A 17,335-nucleotide genomic window follows, 5' to 3' on the forward strand; every position below is an offset into this window, starting at 1 on the left:
AGTCAAACAAGATCATAGTTTTTCCTCAGGCTTTTCCATTGTACAGAGTGTAATGTAATTTTTTTTATTATAATGGCAAGAAGATAAGGTTTACTTAGACACACACCTTAAATTAATTCAGGTTATTCTGAGAACACCCAGCACATTATGTGAACACTTTTTAAAGAATAATTTATTTTTCATTACTTGCTTTTCACAATGAAATGGAGTACTCTTCCATATACCAATTAGTTTTCTGTGACTGTATATTATGAATAATGTACACAATAAGCATTTGTTCAGAAATTGCTCAAGCAGCAAGCTTCAGTTCAGCAACAGACATTGCCTGGTACCACAATTCAGTCACAGTCTGAGAAATCTATGATGTCAGTTGCTTTAATAAATAAGGCTGACGTGACTGGCATTGGTTTCCAGACATGAACTGCTTTTTTTCCATAGGGAGGATGCTGATTGAGGTATTCCAACCACACTTACCAGCATTTTCTAAATCTAGCCACACATGTTTTTGAACATCTGAGCAGACATTAAATAGGAGGACTTAATCCAACACCATGGACTGATAGGTTTTTTTCAGCACCTTCCTCTTAAAACAGCAAGTCTCCAATATAATACATACTGTACTTAATAGTCATTAAAAATCCTTCTTAACCAAATGAATATAATTGGCAACCAGGGACTGCATATACTTTTCCCTATCAAAATTATTTTGGAGTTCCTATGGAGACCATCATTATCACAGTAATTTCCAAATTCAGAAGCCACCCCAAAGAAGGGAAAGGGAAACGCAATGATGGTTTACTTGGGTTCATCACTGTTGAAATCAGATCTGGATAAAATGTTGTTTTTAAATTCATCTACTCAGGATATGGAGTAGTATCAATTTCCACACTCATATTCTCCCTGTCTCCCTCCCTCTCACACAAACACAGACAGATTAATTCAAACAGATAAGTAGCAAATGAGTGTTTACCATGAAAACAAAAATAAAGGAAAAGCAGAGTCCGTAAATGAAAAAAGAATACTTGGGGATTAAATAGAATGAAACAGAAAAAGAGCACCAATAGTGGTAATAAGACAAAGAAAGGAACCTGAAAAAGGTGTATTAGCAAAGAGATATAACTGGGGCATAGTCTGGAACACAGCATTCAGCTATAGACTGTTCCTTGTTAATAGTCTGAAGTGCCAGGCCCTTGAGACACAGATAAATGGGAACAACTAGTGCACCTTTGTTCACTTCCTGCATGAAGGAGATGTATCTATTCCTTTTCCTCTCAAAGACCAACCACAAAAAAATGTTAAATATGTACAAGCAGCCAACTGGGGGCTTTCAAGATATGTTTGACCAGAACTCCAATTATTTCCAAAAGCAGCAAATTAGTGCAGGCTGATAAATCTCCCAAATAGCTCTTTGAAAAGCACCATGAGAGAAGAGGGAAAAAAGAAAGATTGTGACTATACTTTAGTTCTATAATGTTGTATCAATGGATAAGAATGGCAATAAGGAAAATGTAATGACAAGGATAACCCGATCTACAGAGGAAATAACAGAGGGTTACTTTTAGTAGAGTAAATGGCAGAGGAAGCAAAACGTTTAGAAGTTGACTTCTCCCCCATCCAAAGGCCATGGCAATCCTAGCCAGCTGGAAGGCAGCTGTGGGGTCTCACTCTTCCTCTTTCTCCCTCCCACTCGCAGATTCTCCCTTCTTGCCTTTTCAGGCTTGGCTGTTAAAGTGATCTTTGTAGAAGATTACTTTGGCTCACACACTCAATTCCTTGCCAAGTTTTTGCCCTGACCCAAGTATTATTTATTTGACACAGAAAATATCTTTCTCACTTGGAAGCAGCAGAACAGCAATGGATTAGCCCTGAAATATAATTCATGTATGGAAGTCGCATGGTGTTGGGGGGGGGGGGGAAAGCGCAAACTTCTGTCTCGGTAGCCAGCGTTTCAATGGAAATTTGATCCTTCCAACATTCCACTCAAGTTACATTTCTAAAAAGCTGCAATTATCTCCTCCAGTCCTCCCCAACCTGCTGTCCAGATGTGTTAGATCTATTACTGTTCTTCTTGCCTGGCTAAAAAATTTTAAGAGTTGTATTTGGGATAGGGAAGGAGACATTAAGTTCCCTTGATGTATCTGGGATGGGGAAGGTAAAACTAACCTGCCTAAAAGGCCCTCATACATCAGGGGTCCCCAACTTCCGATCCGTGGACTGGCATTGGGCCGTGGCATACCAGCAACCAGGCCACGCAAACAAGCAAAGCCCCATCCATGGGATGCAGGCAGCACACAAAACCATGCCCCCTTCAGTCCGCGAAAAAATCTTTCTCCATAGAACCAGTCCCTGGTGCCCAAAAGGCTGGGGGGCCTCTGTCATATATGATATACTCAGTTATCTGTGTTTGTTGAATAGCTGAATTTAAAATTAAGATGTAACCTTATCTCTCCTCTCTCTCTCTACCACATTTCTACACCACTCATCTCACCTAGGTGGCTCTGGACAGTTTACAATCAAAATAAAAAGTGGTATGTAAATGCAAAACAGTTAAAAGAGAGTTAAAAACAAAGTTAAAAAGTTGGTGGGACTACCTTCATGTATGTCATAAGCCACCCCGCAGGATCACATATTACCTTTTGGCCCCTATAACAGTTGGCAGAGCCAGCTGGAAGGCCAGAAGAGTGGGGGCATACCTCACTTCTGGGGGCAAGATGTTCCAAAGGACAAGAATGACGGTAATGTATATTATAGATGTATATTATTAGATGTATATTAAAAAGAGCACCAAATCCTGTGGCACCTCACAGAGCAGGGACTGTGGGCAGAACCTCTTGCTCCCTATCTACACTGATTGAGACTAGTCTTGGAGGAAGATGGTGAAGCAGCACAAAACTGTGGCTCCCACGCCCAACTCCCAAAGCTGACCCAAATGGATACCATGGTCGATGATATCAAAAGCCACCGAAAGGTCAAGAAGAGCCAGTATGCACACACTACACTGCCAGAGATACTATGCTCCTGCCAGAAGTCATCAGGAAGTTACTGTGAAAACACCATATGGAAGTTATCCTGAACCAATCAGCATTACCACTCATTCTTCAATCTATGTCTGACATACATTCAAATTTAGCTAGCAAATTAGAAGTTGCAAAAGAAGAAATTTAGAAATATTCATACAAGTAACATGATGGGACGTGCACTGACTGCATGTGGGGTACATACTTCCAATACATCCGGAGGCATTATGCTTTCAACATTCACTATATATTACTATGCAAGAAAGCAAGCAAGATATATTCTTTATGCGGTTCCCAAACTGTGTCATAATGCTTCAGGGCGCCACAGTGAAATCACAGAGGCACTGTGGGATATTTTAAATTTTTGCAACTGCATTTGCGAAGATGGGTTTTGCAACATCCATTTGTGATGTAATTCTTTGTTAATCCAGGTTTTTGCTAGTTGCTGTGATGAACAGCAAGTACTAAGCAAAAATCAATGTGGAACAGGAAACAAGGTTCAAAGATTTGAGAAGCTGTGCATTTACATAACAGGCATACATATCCTGCTAGTAAAAATGTAGTTATTTCAGAATGAAGTAAAAATATTTTCTTTTATCTGGATTGTTTTTTCAGCTGACTGCTTTGTTAGAACATAAATAGCTATTAAGTTGGCAATAGTGGCAAATATCTGTAGCTCAGATATAGGATGAGGGTGAAAGTTTATTCTCTGAGCTTGTGGGTTGATTTCTGAATGTTTCAGTACCAGGCTAGATAATATCTGCAGTAGAGTTTAGGGGATGCCAGTATTCTTCTGTTTATAAGGGCTTCAGGTGTGGCTGTGTCAAGTATGGGTCTTATGATGGGTCAGGTATGAGTCATAGGTGGGTCTTGTGATGGATCTTGTGATAGGGAGGTTACATCAGTCAGGGTCATTGGGAGGTGAACTGCTGGTGGGAGAGGGGGCTTGCGTGTGTTGGTTGAGGGTCGGTGCTGTCTCTGGTTGGCTCTGTGGTTGATTTTGATCCTGAGGGGTTCATAGGCTTGTTGTAGGTCAGGGGTGTCAAACTCAATTTCATTGAGGGCCACATCAGCATTGCGGTTGCCCTTAGGGGGCCGGGTGGGCGTGGCCTACTGGGTGGGCATGGCTAGAGTGCGTATGGCCTACTGGGTGGGTGTGGCCAACTCTACATCGTTGGCATCAAGGGTGCCTATGGGGGCCTGGGCAGGAGTGGGAGAGATCTGAGGGTCTCTGGCAGAAGGAGGGTCTCTGGGCCAGGGCCAAGGCAGTGGGGGCTGTTCCCTGTTTCCAGGATGGCTTCGCGGGCCGCATGAAACCACTTCGCGGGCCGGATCCGGCCCCCGGGCCTTGTGTTTGACATGTGTCTGTTGATAGAATGGCTTGTGAAGAGATTAAGCATTTCGGATCGTGGCATTTGAAGCCTTTATAAACAGAAGAACATTAACATCCCCTAACTCTGCTGAAGATGTTACCTAGCCTGGTAACAAAATGTTCAGTTATTAAGTTGTTTGGACCCAATTGTTTAATAAGCACAACTGTTAGCGGGTTGTTGTTGTTGTTTGCCTAAGAATTCCATGAAAAAATTCCTGAGACACTATGGGTGCCATGAACTGAAAAAGTTTGGAAATCTCTGCCCTAGAATAATGGATACCATATTCATGGACAGTCATTTTCCACCATTCACTTTAGAAACTGTAAGAAATAAGGAAGATTTGATACAAGTTGCTGCTGGGGCCATTGGGGCAATCATAATGTTATCTATGCTTAAGCTCAATGAAAGATAACGCTCTGAAAAGCAGGAGGCATATTTCTCACAGAATTTCAGTGGCATTATTTATTGTAAACAAACAAATAAGAAATGAAGAGAAATGTCTTGTGACAGACCTTACCTTTATCTGGCAGCAAGCCTAGCTTCAGCTTTTATGTGTCTGGAATTTAATGCAAAATTTGACTCCAGATGTTTTACAAACATACACGTATAATTTAGAAATTCTATAACAAAGAACCAGACAGAGTCAACAAGTGAAGAAGAGTATAAACAAAATGTATATTCCTTTGTTGGCCTTAAAAAAGCGGCCTAATTCAAGTGACCATTTGTCTTAAATGTTAAGGTTTCTGAAACACACACACACACACACACACACACACACACACAGAGAGAGAGAGAGAGAGAGAGAGAGAGAGAGAGAGAGAGAGAGAGAGAGAGAGAGAGAGAGAGAGAGAGAGAGAGAAATGCATGTAATATTTTACCTCGGAGCAACCTCGACACTACATAGCTTCAATCAGTATAACTTTTCTACTCTTCAGTAAGGAGAACAAGCATGTAGGCTGAACTAGTTACATTCTAAAATTTCTGACATAAATAGGCAATCTAATGAAAAGATCTTAAAACTGGCTTGTTTCTAAGTAAAAGGTAACTATCATCTGTAATGGTTGAAGCTGGTGTAGTGATAACCAGTGTTGCTCAAGCCAGACAGAACCACAGTATGAAGAAGGAGAATATTCATCAGTCTCAATATTGAGAAAGAAAAAGTCAAAATCCTTTTCAGAATAGGGAAGGAGAAAAATGTTTAAAGAATTAAAGCCTTCATCGCAATTCAAATCCTATAAGACTATGCTTCCAATGAACAGAGCTGAAGCTTGCAAAAAGTTTATGTCTTTTAATAAAAGTGGTTAGTTGGAAGAAGTACTGCTAGATTCATCCTGATTTTTTGCCATCGTAAACTCACACAGATCTTCTACAAAACATGAACACACTTACATAAAGGGCTTGATTACTGTATTTTATAGCAGGCAGATTTTTGCCACATATTTTGCCCCTAATAAAGCAAATTATCTAGATATACTGGAAATTTCTCTTCTTATCTGCTCTTGAACCTCAGCCTCAGTTTAACAGCTGCGCCTGGCCTGAAGTCTGACAAAATCAGTCATCCTCACACAAGTCCGCCTTGGAACATTAAGCAGATAAATAGTTGTTTGTTCAGAATGCATACTGATAGTAAACATCCCCTGAACTATTTCACAACAAAGTAATTCCCACATTAGAATTTCAGTCCTTAACAAATGTGGACAATACAATACAAAAAACAAACGAGGCTTCACACACAATATTTTAGATTTCATTTTAAAGTGTGATTCTCATTACAGATGTGGAATGGCTAAAGATGCTTTGGATTCACTGTGGGCACCCTCGTACGTGTTAGCAGCTCCTGTGAGAAATCTTGCCCTTTTCAGAGATTGCAAAGTAGCTAATGGACTCAGAAAAATATATATTTGAATTAGAGAGGTATTAAGGAGGTGGCAATATTTGACTGCATCCTATCAACACATCCATAACACCACCTGAACTTAAAATATTTCCCAAACCCTGTAACTGCAGTGCCAACCCAGGAAAAGGTGTGGCTCCTTTTAAGGAATTCTCAACAGGCACAGTGAGGGTGCCCATGCCAGTTCTGAAACACCTTGCCTGCTTGGATCTGGCTACTACGCAGCACCAAGTATATAACATTTGGTTTCTCCAAAGAAATGTCCAAATGATAGCATCCTAAAGTAGCTAAGGATACCTAAAATAAAATATAAATCTGCCAGCACCAAAATATATTGAAAAAATTAATTGTCTCTTATAGGCAGGCAGGAAATGCAAAGTACACAGTCTTGCTAAAGATGCTGTTTCTACTAATTGATTTTTTTAATAAGAAAAAATAAAAATCACCTCCTTGGTTGATCACTTAGGCCAGGGGTAGGCAACCTCAGCTCTTTTATGACTCATGGACTCTTTTATGACTTCCAGAATTCCTGAGTCAGCTATGCTGGTTGCCTACCCCTGACTTAGGCTACGTTGACTGGTACAGTCAACACAGACTACTATCTTATCTACTTTTGTGGCTTTGAAATGAGATGAGAGTACAGGTGGGCTAGAACATTTGAAATGTTTAAGTTTGTTCTGCACAGAATAAACAATTTTGTCAAATTAAGCAGATTTGACTTGAAAAAAAATCACATTGTTCTGGAAAAAGAACTAATAATATGTAATAGGATTTTTTTTATGAACGGCGTCTTTGCATGTTTAAGGTACTGATCTAAAAAAACTCTTTTACATTTAAACTTGAATTTAAATTGAGATATACATTGTTTTAAACAAATGTAAGGTAATTTATTATATAATTATCAAATTATAAAGGCTTTTGTAAGAACTCTTTAAATAGACATTTATTTAAGGATGCTGAGCTTGTCGATCAGATGGTCGGCAGTTTGGCGGGTCAAATCCCGAGTGCCACATAACAGAGTGAGCGCCTGTTACTCGTCCCAGCTTCTGCCAACCTAGCAGTTCGAAAGCACGTAAAAATGCAAGTAGAAAAATAGGGACCACTACAGTGGAATGGTAACAGCATTCCGTGCGCCTTTGGCGTCTAGTCATGCCGGCCACATGACCACAGAGACGTCCTCGGACAAGCGCTGGCTCTTCGGCTTTGAAACGGAGATGAGCACTGGCCCCTAGAGTCGGAAACGACTAGCACACATGTGCGGGGGAACCTTTACCTAAGATACTGATGTACTGCCAAATCCACAAGGACTCCGTGGATTTACAACATCCCATATAAAAACAAATATATAAAATAAATCAATTATGAAAACATTTATCAACAGTGATATCTGCAATCCAACAAGCAGGTATTAAAATGCTATGGAAAAGTTCTGTCTTAAATGCCTCCCTGAAGACAATCAGAGTTCATGTCATCTGATTTTCCAGATGGAAGTTATGGCGACTGGATGAATCAAAGATGGCACAATACTATTTCCTGGCCATTTCCCTGCAATCCCACATGCTGAGAAAACCTCAGTAGACCAATTCAAGAAGAGTGAATCAGGTAAACAGGTTCTACCTGAAGAAGGTGGTCCTGAAGGTCCCTGGGTATCAAGCCATTAAGGGTTATGTAGGTTAAAAGCAGCTTTTCAACTTCTGGTCAGAAGCTTACTGAAAACCAATGCAGCCTACAGAACTAATCATAATATGAAAACAACAGGTAGGCACTGCATTTTATATCAATGGTACCTTAAGGTAGTCTTCATAGACAGCCCATAGTAAGTGAATTGAAGTAGTCGATCCTTCAGTAATAAGGGTAAGAGGTACTCCCACCAGGACCTCCAGATCCAGGAAGGGCTCACGGAATCTGGGAGAATTTTAGCACTTCTATTGGTACAGTATTGCATGCACATCTCCTGGTAGCCAATAAGACAATTTCCCTGCACCTTAACCCCAAAAGGAGAGTGAGATTCTTAAACAAGTCCACTGGAAATCAATGTCCTTACACAATAATGGATTCTAAATCCTCCAGTGTCAATAAAAAATGATATTCCAAAACCAACCCTGCACTGAGGTCTAAGAACTCAGGTTGGCATTCTGCCATACAGCAAGATGTCACACAATCCCAATTACACCCTACAACTCAATTTCATATACAGCTTTCATGGCCTGTCACCTGTAGAGAAGGGCTTATGGTCACTATAAGATAAATTGTGGTTCATTGCCTTCTCACTTTTCCTATCGTGGAACTGCTTTTGTGTTGGGATCTAAAAGCTGGAAGAGCAAATCACTGATAGACCACATCCATCCAACAGATTTCAGTAATAATACCAGGTGCCATCTATGATCAAGGCATGAATGAATGCAGTTTAATTGTGAATATAATTATAAATTGTGTCATTTATCAGTAACAGGCCAGGATTCCCAGCTCCCAGTAATCTAGCCACTCAAACTCAGGACTTAGGCAGTTGAGTGGAAAAGGAAATCAACCTCATTTTTTTTACTTGGACCAGCCAGCCCACTATTTTGCACCATAACTTCCTTGATCACTATATCCTGATTTCACCCACTTTTCAACTCTTCTTCCCCAGCCCCTCCAAATGTCCTTCCCAACATCAAACAGGACCACTGCAAGAGCCTCTGCCGCCTTCTTCTCAACCACCCCCACTTTCTCAATCATTCCATGGATGGGCTGGAAATCAAGCAAAACTACTCCAACTAGCCCACCTATTCCTATCTCTCATCCACCTCAAGTTTATATCCCACGAAAGAAATCTTTAATTACACTGCTAATCTTTCCAACAATTTTACAGCGATCCTCTCACAACAGGGCTCTGCTATCCCTAAAGACCTCAGTCCGGGATCAGCTTCCTTGTTTTTTCACTCTAGAAAGAATTCTCTGAGTCATTCTTTGCCTTTCACCCAGGCCAGCAAATCCTGAAGTGGCCCAATTCAGGCACATCTTCCCAGGGGACTCGATGTTAACTTATGGCATAAGCCTCATCCAGCTGATCAAATTTGAGGCAGGAGTGTCACAGACTCTCATCATTTGCTGGTAGTCCAGACTTAGCGGTTTGATCTTTTCCACCACATGCAATATTTTCTTTTATGCAGCTCTTCAGAGGACAGAGCTCTTGGGGGGAGGGGTGTCTATCCCCTTTTTACCAAACACTGTCTCAGCTCTCTAGTTTGCTGCTGTACCAACCAATCTTCAAATTTTGCCTTCTAATATCATTTCTCCAGATAATAAATCCAATCTGATGTCTTTCTTTTCCTCCAGCCACTTCCTTCTGCCATGAAACTTAGCCTACTTTTCAGAATCCATTTATATCACATTTCATAAATGTATAGGTAGAACACTGTGCTTATTCTGGGGATTCTGCCATCTCTCCGAGGGGGGAGAGAGGATGGTTACTTAAGGCGATCTTCAAACAACAGGGAAATGTTTGAACTGGGGGAGGGAGGGGGAGAGACAGATCTGGATCGCATCTTCATTTACAACTGAAAAGGAAGAAGCAATAACAATAAAAACAAGGAGAGTTCCCTTTCCCACGGAAGGGCCTGACACCTAAGCAAATGATGGGAGCCTGACCAAATGGATGAGGGGAGGGGCTGAAATGGGAATGCTTTATATAGGATTGAAATGTAACTTTGTTAGATTCCGTCTTGTATTGCCACAATCGATTCCATCCTAGTAAACATTTTCCTTTTGGACTAAACTTGCATCCAAGAGTTCTTATTTCCTAAGATGTGGATTGAGGTGGGTCCTGACACTACTCTTACCCTTCCTGCCTGCACAATTTCTCCACTGTATTATTCTACTCTCTCACAACAGTCTCCAGGGAGGAAGAGAAAAAAATCCTTGTCTATTGAACTATACAAATGCAGAACATGAACACGGGGAAATTGATTTATAGGCTATTCAATGTTAAATCAAACTGTAATTGATTTTACTACCATACAACAGCAATGATTTTTATTACTGTCTGTGCTGTGCACAGAAATTTTAAGACATGATCTTTTTTTGGAGTTACTGATATTTTTGCCCTTTCATAAACTAGTGGGAATACAATATTTTTTACTGAAAGATAGTAAAAAAGGGGGGGTTGCCATTTGAACAAATACAGACATATGTATGGCTGACAAAGTTTATAGTAGTAAATAAAGTCTTGATTGCTCCAGAAATGAAAGAAAATTACATCTGTGGGATGACAATGCAGTCAGTCTGCCTTGAAAAGGAACCTGTTGAACACTGAATTCCTGTAGTTTGCTAGAAAGAAAAGATCAGGATGAACTTTAAATAATGTGATGGATACAGCAATGATATGCAATGTACTATCATTGAATAATTTTTTGCAATCTCAGATACACTTTATTTGTGGTTGTTCAAAATTATAAAAAAAATCCTTCCATTTTGAAATGAGAAAAACTTAAAATTGTAACATAACCCCTAAAACATGCTTAGTTTTTTTAAAAGAAAAAAATAAAATCCAGGGTTATCCCATAAACTCAATAAATTTTATAGATTGCCGCCACCAGTCTGCATCATCAACATAGTCACCCCACAAAGATTAAGTGCAACCAAAGTATACCAGAAGAGGCTACCCAATACTTGTTTACAACAGAATCAATCAATAACTATTTGTCCTCTGCTGACACCTTTTCCACATCTCACATGGAGAATAGAAGAAGGGCATCATGTCCTTAAACATTTTAAACACAATACAGCTGAATTTTGACCATTTTTTGCAATGTCTTCTGATCAATGGACATTTTTTTTTCAAAAAATTTGCTTCCTGAAAATTTTTTTATGATATACCCCTTCGAACTGAAACACTGAATCACTTATAATTTCAAAATAATTATATTACATGGGAATCTTGATAAATATGAAATAAAATTCTAATGACTATAATGTATTTAATTACATAATGTTTCTGACATGCAGCATGAGTTCAACAGGGCTGATTTTCATTTGTACTCAGTTTCTGATGCATTTCATTGCATGGTCCAACAAGAGCCTGTTAACTTTGATGGATTCCAGTTTCCATGATACCATTTTTCCACTGTGGCAATGTCCTGGTTAAAACTTTCAGCATGTTCATCACTGACTGCCCCTAGAGTTTTGGGAAAGGAAGCCAGGTGTGAATGCAGAAAATGAATATTCAGTGACAAATTGCACTTCATAGTCTTGTGTGTTGTAAGACGTTTGTCAACCAGGTGAATGTGGTTTGGTGCTCTGTATCTGCCTAGAAAATTCTTAAAGACATTCCTGAATGCTTTTCAGGCATTTTTTTCTGGCCCCACTAACAGATCTTCAAACCATTTGTCATTGATGATGTATCTGATCTATGGACCAACAAAAATGCCTTCCTTAATCATGGCATCAGTTATTTTTGGAAGCATCTGTCTCAAATAACAAGAGCCTTTCTTGTTCATCACCTTTACAAAAATTTTCATCAGTCTAGGTTTTATGTGAAGTGGAGGCAAAAATATCTTTCTTGGGTCAACAAGTGGTTCATGTGCCACGTTTTTTGGTCCTGGAACCAAATTCTTTTGGAGTGGCCCAAAATTAACCAGTGGAATTAACCGCCTCCAGAAGCAGTGAATGCTCCAACACTGGAAGTTTTTAAGAAGAGACTGGACAGCCATTTGTCTGAAATGGTATAGGGTTTCCTGCCTAAGCAGGAGGTTGGACTAGATGACCTCCAAGGTCCCTTCCAACATCATCATCATCATCATTATTATTAAAATCTGTAAGATATACCCAAAAGTGTTCAGGAAGCAAAATCTTTGTTGTACACTGTAATAGCTTTGCATAAGACAAATACCAGTACTATTTTTCTGCAGCAGTCAATGAAAGTTTATTAGATAAATCACATCTCTTAACGGAAGCATATCAAATATTTCTGCTGTAGAGATAAACTATAGTATTTCTATGTATCTTTATTTTGCTGAAATTGTTGTCATGGTTTGTCTCAGGGGTAGTTTTTTTGTAGCTGATAAACTGGGCAGCTAACTATTCAGGTTTCTGAAGTCCACAGCTGAAGCTCCACTTACCGGCATAATGCACTGGAATTTCTATCTTCGGCCCTATGACGTAATGGCCCTCCTCTAGACTATGAGCTGTAATAGTTGTCCACTGTCGGCATGAATGAATCAATAGGTAATCACTCTCTCGAAGACCTTCTATAGGTTCTCCTACAAAAAGAGATTGAAGTTTAAGTCATGATTGATTAATCATTAAAGTAAACTAATCTTCAACTATAATCCTTTAGATTGTATGCTGTAGAAACTAAAATCTGAGCCCAAAGTTCTGATCTAATCTAATCTAGATTAGATTAGATTAGATTAATCTAATCTAATCTCTGCAATAGATTTATTACAAGGTCATTTCCTGTTAACTCTGCCCTACAGTGTACAATATTAGGCAAACCTGAATACTCTTTAGAGCTGTTTCAAAGGTTATGGAATTTACAGGAAATGCTTTATATACAAATTCATTGCTATGCATTATTACAACTATGTTGATACTTTGCAAGCCAGATATTTCTCACCGTCATTTCAGTTAGAAGCTGGACAGTATTTTTTTCATCTGAGGATTGTTTTGAAACCAAAGGATGAGGGCTGCCATCCAAGTGGCTTGGGCAATATTTGCAGAACTACAAATCCTTTTAGAAATGTTTTTTTTGGGGGGGGGGCGGGGGGGATAGTTAAGGACTGAACTTGTGGAGGTTTAAAGCACTAGCGTGCTGCTTAAACTACCAAAAATGTGAAAAATTGTCCAATGTGGGGGAGAGTTCTGGATTTTTAGGAGACATTAGGATGCCATAGCCATTTTACCTCTTGAAATCACTTCAAATCTCTGGAGTAGTGGCTAAGTTGGGAAAATCTAAATTCAAGTTCTTCTGAGACCATGTAAATGGAATGTTGGGCTCCTTGAGACACCCCCCCTTTGTCTTTTACAACTCTCTAGGGCCTAGGCTCCCTTCATCTACAGTTGTTGAAAATCAGAAACACGATTTTCTCCCTATTGAGGAAATTCTACAAATTTATTTAATTTAATTTATTTAATTAAATTTTTATACCGCCCTATTCCTGAAGGACTCCGGGCGGTTTACAGGGCAGCATAAAATACAATATAAAAATAGTGTAAAATTAAAATAGATTAAATTAATTAAGCCCAACAATTAAAACAATATCAAAAGCTAAAACCCCTTTAGTCCAGGCCTGATAGATCAAAAAAACAGGTTTTCAGGTCCCGGCGAAATGAACGCAGATCGGGGGCGGTCCGAAGTGGAGTCTCTAAACTAGATTTAAAATTGTTTTAAAAAACAAAGCAAATTTTCACAAAATATTGCTGAAAAGGAACAGTAACATGACCCATACCCCTTTTCTTTCCCCAAAATATTAAATATGCCCCAGGCTATAAAGAGATGCTATGTGTATATGATTGGGTGGATAGGTACCTCTTACCTCAATCCAACCACCTCACTAAGTCTTTTGAAAATAAAATTAGGAAAAACCGAGACTGATGAGCTTTCAGGGGAATGATGGTATATTAATTAATGTCACAATAGCAGCTAGATTACCATGCTTTTTGTATGTCTTCAGTTTCCACTGAAATCCTTCAGCTTTTCCTTCTACTTCCCACACTACCCCCAGCAAAGAAAAGGATGCAAAGCAGGACCAAAGACGCCCAGAGACAAGGAAAATTCTAACAGTCCTTCTGTCGCTATACAATATATGGTACAAGGTAACTAATTTTATGCAAGTAGAAACTACAAAGAACCGTGCAAGCCTTCTCTTTTAAAGTACTGCAATTCAAAGAGACCTTCCATTGTTACATCATGTTTTTCCTAAATATTAAAATATAAATATTAGATATCAATATTATATATCATATACAAAAAGAGGCTTTAAACTGTGAAGCAGCTAGCAGAATCTAGTTTCATTTGGAAAACAGCATTACTTTGTATCCAATTTGGTCTATATAAATCAATTAGTTAATTTAATATGACTTAAGTTAGATTTTACTGCGTTTAGCTTATGAAACTAATAATACGGAGTCATCCCCATATCATCAGAAGCAAACATACCTATCACAGTTCCCAACCTCCCAAACATATTCATCTATTTTAGACAGAATAATTATATATTAACATTATCCATTTTCATTCATGAAAATTCATCGCTACTCTTCTTAAAGATTCTTCAAAACTAAAATGGTTTCAATCATTTTTACAGTTAATTTTTACAGTTAATTTTACAGAAAATTATACTTTCCTACTCTTTCCCAACTTAAAAATTATCCATCACAAATTCCTGTTTTGTGATTCAAGCAGATATTTTTGGTTGTGCAACACCAACAAACACCATGTTGCTGTTATACTCCAATATAATTTAGCTGCTTCCCTATCTGTTTTGTAATCCCTCTTATATGGGAACCAGGTCACTGAAGACTATATTCATGGCAAACTTATCTGACCTGTACCACTTTCCTATTCACTGTTGTTGGATGGCAAAATTATAATGTGTGATTTCAAGATGATTACCTGCCTACATATAATATTTTAACTTCTCCTGGTAAAGAGAAGTTCACAAATTAATGTCAGGCCATACTTTGTTATACAGTATTTCTATCATTCTCTTACTGGCCAATTCTTTTTAGAAGGAAAAATCGTATCACTCTGAACCAGAAGATCCAAGCTAATGCTTCATCTAGGAGGTTCTACTCAACTAGAATATGCTCTACTGAGATAAAAGGAATTCTATCTGGTACAGGGAGAGGATCTGAATTATCCTAGTAGAGAACACTGGCATCAAAGGGTGAAACCTAGGCAGTCCAGACCATCTAGAAATCAGAAGCAGAAATCGTCTTGAAAAAAAGAGCCAAACCTCTGCTATTGGTTGGGATGCATCCATACACATGAACCTTGCTGGAACTTAAGAGATCAGGCTTGCAGACTGCTAAAATAATACTTGAAACTAACTCTTCAATCTTTTAATCTCATAACCTTGCTGTCTTGACTATGCTCATATATACTCAAACGGCTATTCATGAGCCGCACCAACCGGCCTCCATTGTCTGTGTCGCGGTTGATCCGTAAAATGAAGCTCCAAGGGCGGGAGAACAAAACAGCCGTCGTGGTGGGCACAGTGACGGATGATGTTCGCATCCAGGAAATTCCCAAACTGAAGATTTGTGCCCTCAGAGTCACACAGGGAGCCCGCCGACGCATCCTGAAATCTGGAGGCCAGATCATGACTTTTGACCAGTTAGCCATGGCTGCCCCTAAAGGCCAGGGAACTGTTTTGCTTTCTGGACCCAGAAAGGCCCGCCAGGTTTATCGGCATTTTGGCAAGGCTCCTGGTACCCCCCACAGCCACACTAAGCCATATGTCCGATCCAAGGGGCGGAAATTTGAACGAGCTCGAGGTCGCCGTGCCAGTCGAGGCTACAAAAACTAGAATGTTTCATAAAAAATGTAAAGCCCAGTATAAGACTATGCTCATATCATGATAAATCTTGATCTTAACATCCCTGAAGTATCTAGATCTTTGTTGAATTGTTTGTTTCAGAGCACTCCAAACAGAACTGGATTTGGCTGTCAGACAAACAGAACAGTTTCTATGTCATGAAGAGAGGGAGTTGATCATTATGATTCATCCACAAATTGCAAACAAAATATCCAGTTTAGTAGCTATAGCAAGATTCTGCGTGTTTGCAGTTAGGTTTCACATATATAGCTGAGTTTCCTATCAACAGTAGTTTCCCATGTCACCAATTCAACAAACATAATAATTTTTCCAAATCAGTAACTGGAGGTAACATTGTGAAGTTTTTTCCCTCAATATTTTAAGAGCTGTAAGACAAATTCTAACAGCAGAAAGAAAATATGTCTACAAATACCGTATTTGAAATTTGGTCTAGATAGATGTGACCAAAATGTAACAGTTTGAAAATATTCCATTTTCAGGTGATGAGACAAACAGATGAAAGGCAAATGTTGTTCTTTGCTTTTTTGTGTGTAAAAATTCAAATATAAGCTCAGTTAAGCTCTTAAAAATAAAAATATTTTGCCAACAATGAAAGTATTATTCGAGGGCCTGTTCAGTATGGCGTTCTGTATAATGACAGCCTTGGAAAAGATTTGATTTTTCATATATGCTTGACTAGGTACAAATTTTATAAGGCTACTATCTTTAAAAGATTTTTTTAAAAAAAATGCTGGCAGCTGCTTCTTGTACTGTAGCTTTCTCTATCAAGAAATGGCAGATAATATTGTTCCTCATTGATCAAGAAAGCATCTATTCAATAGATGCATCCCCCTTCTAAACAAAAAGCTAAGCAAGTTTTCTTAGGAGGTACCGTATTTGAAGAGGACATGGTGGAAGGAAGAGAACAGACTCAGCTTACAACATTCACAAATGGCAATTAAATGCAGCCAAATCTCTCTCTTTTTCTTTTTCTTTATTTCTTTTCTTTCTTTCTCTCTTCCTTCCTTTCTTTCTCTCTCTCCCCCTTCCTTCCTTCCTTCTGACATCTAGCCTGGTGAAACACATAGCAAGTACTCTACTTGATTTATTCATCATCATAACATAATTTTTTTTTCTGGCAGCATTTCTTCACTTTCTTCTCTCCACATATGCTCCTTTGCCTGATTCTCCACAGCCACATCAATTTTCAGAGCAGAAATCATGGAAAATGTGTAAATAATGCTATCATTTCTGTTTTTAACCAGTAACATAGAATGAACATAGCCGTTTAATAAACTTTAATTTTAATTAAATTATTTGAATTTTAGTATATTAATCAAATCACATATAGCTTGTCTGATGGGCAGCTACAGTTAAAGAAACTATCTTTTTCAACAGGGCAATTGCAGTTTGTAACTTGAGCTATTTATTGCTCTCCATACATCAGACATCTTTTGTATTTTATACAAATAGGCATAATATATTTAATTACATATGTTTTTTCTTTAATCATGTGGCCCATGTATCAATAAC

The 17,335-nt window shown here is 38.7% G+C and overlaps 2 protein-coding genes across 2 annotated transcripts in view; one reads left to right on the forward strand and one right to left on the reverse strand.

Moving 5' to 3' along the window:
* GAREM1 (GRB2 associated regulator of MAPK1 subtype 1) overlaps positions 1–17,335 on the reverse strand; it is a gene marked incomplete at its 3' end in the record, with an annotated part of 69,406 nt that overhangs the window by 34,624 nt on the left and 17,447 nt on the right. The window contains exon 2 of the mRNA XM_083360754.1: positions 12,383–12,523. Coding sequence (XP_083216880.1) covers positions 12,383–12,523 — 141 coding nt within the window. The remainder of the gene's footprint in view (positions 1–12,382; positions 12,524–17,335) is intronic.
* Positions 15,368–15,832, forward strand: LOC310637675 (large ribosomal subunit protein eL18-like; the record flags this gene model as incomplete). The annotated part of the gene is made up of 1 exon (XM_083358177.1): positions 15,368–15,832. A coding segment is annotated over one exon (426 nt), but the record flags the coding sequence as incomplete, so codon positions are not given.

This window comes from Vipera ursinii (genome assembly GCF_947247035.1).
Source record: "Vipera ursinii genome assembly, chromosome: 3".
Taxonomy (NCBI): domain Eukaryota; kingdom Metazoa; phylum Chordata; class Lepidosauria; order Squamata; family Viperidae; genus Vipera; species Vipera ursinii.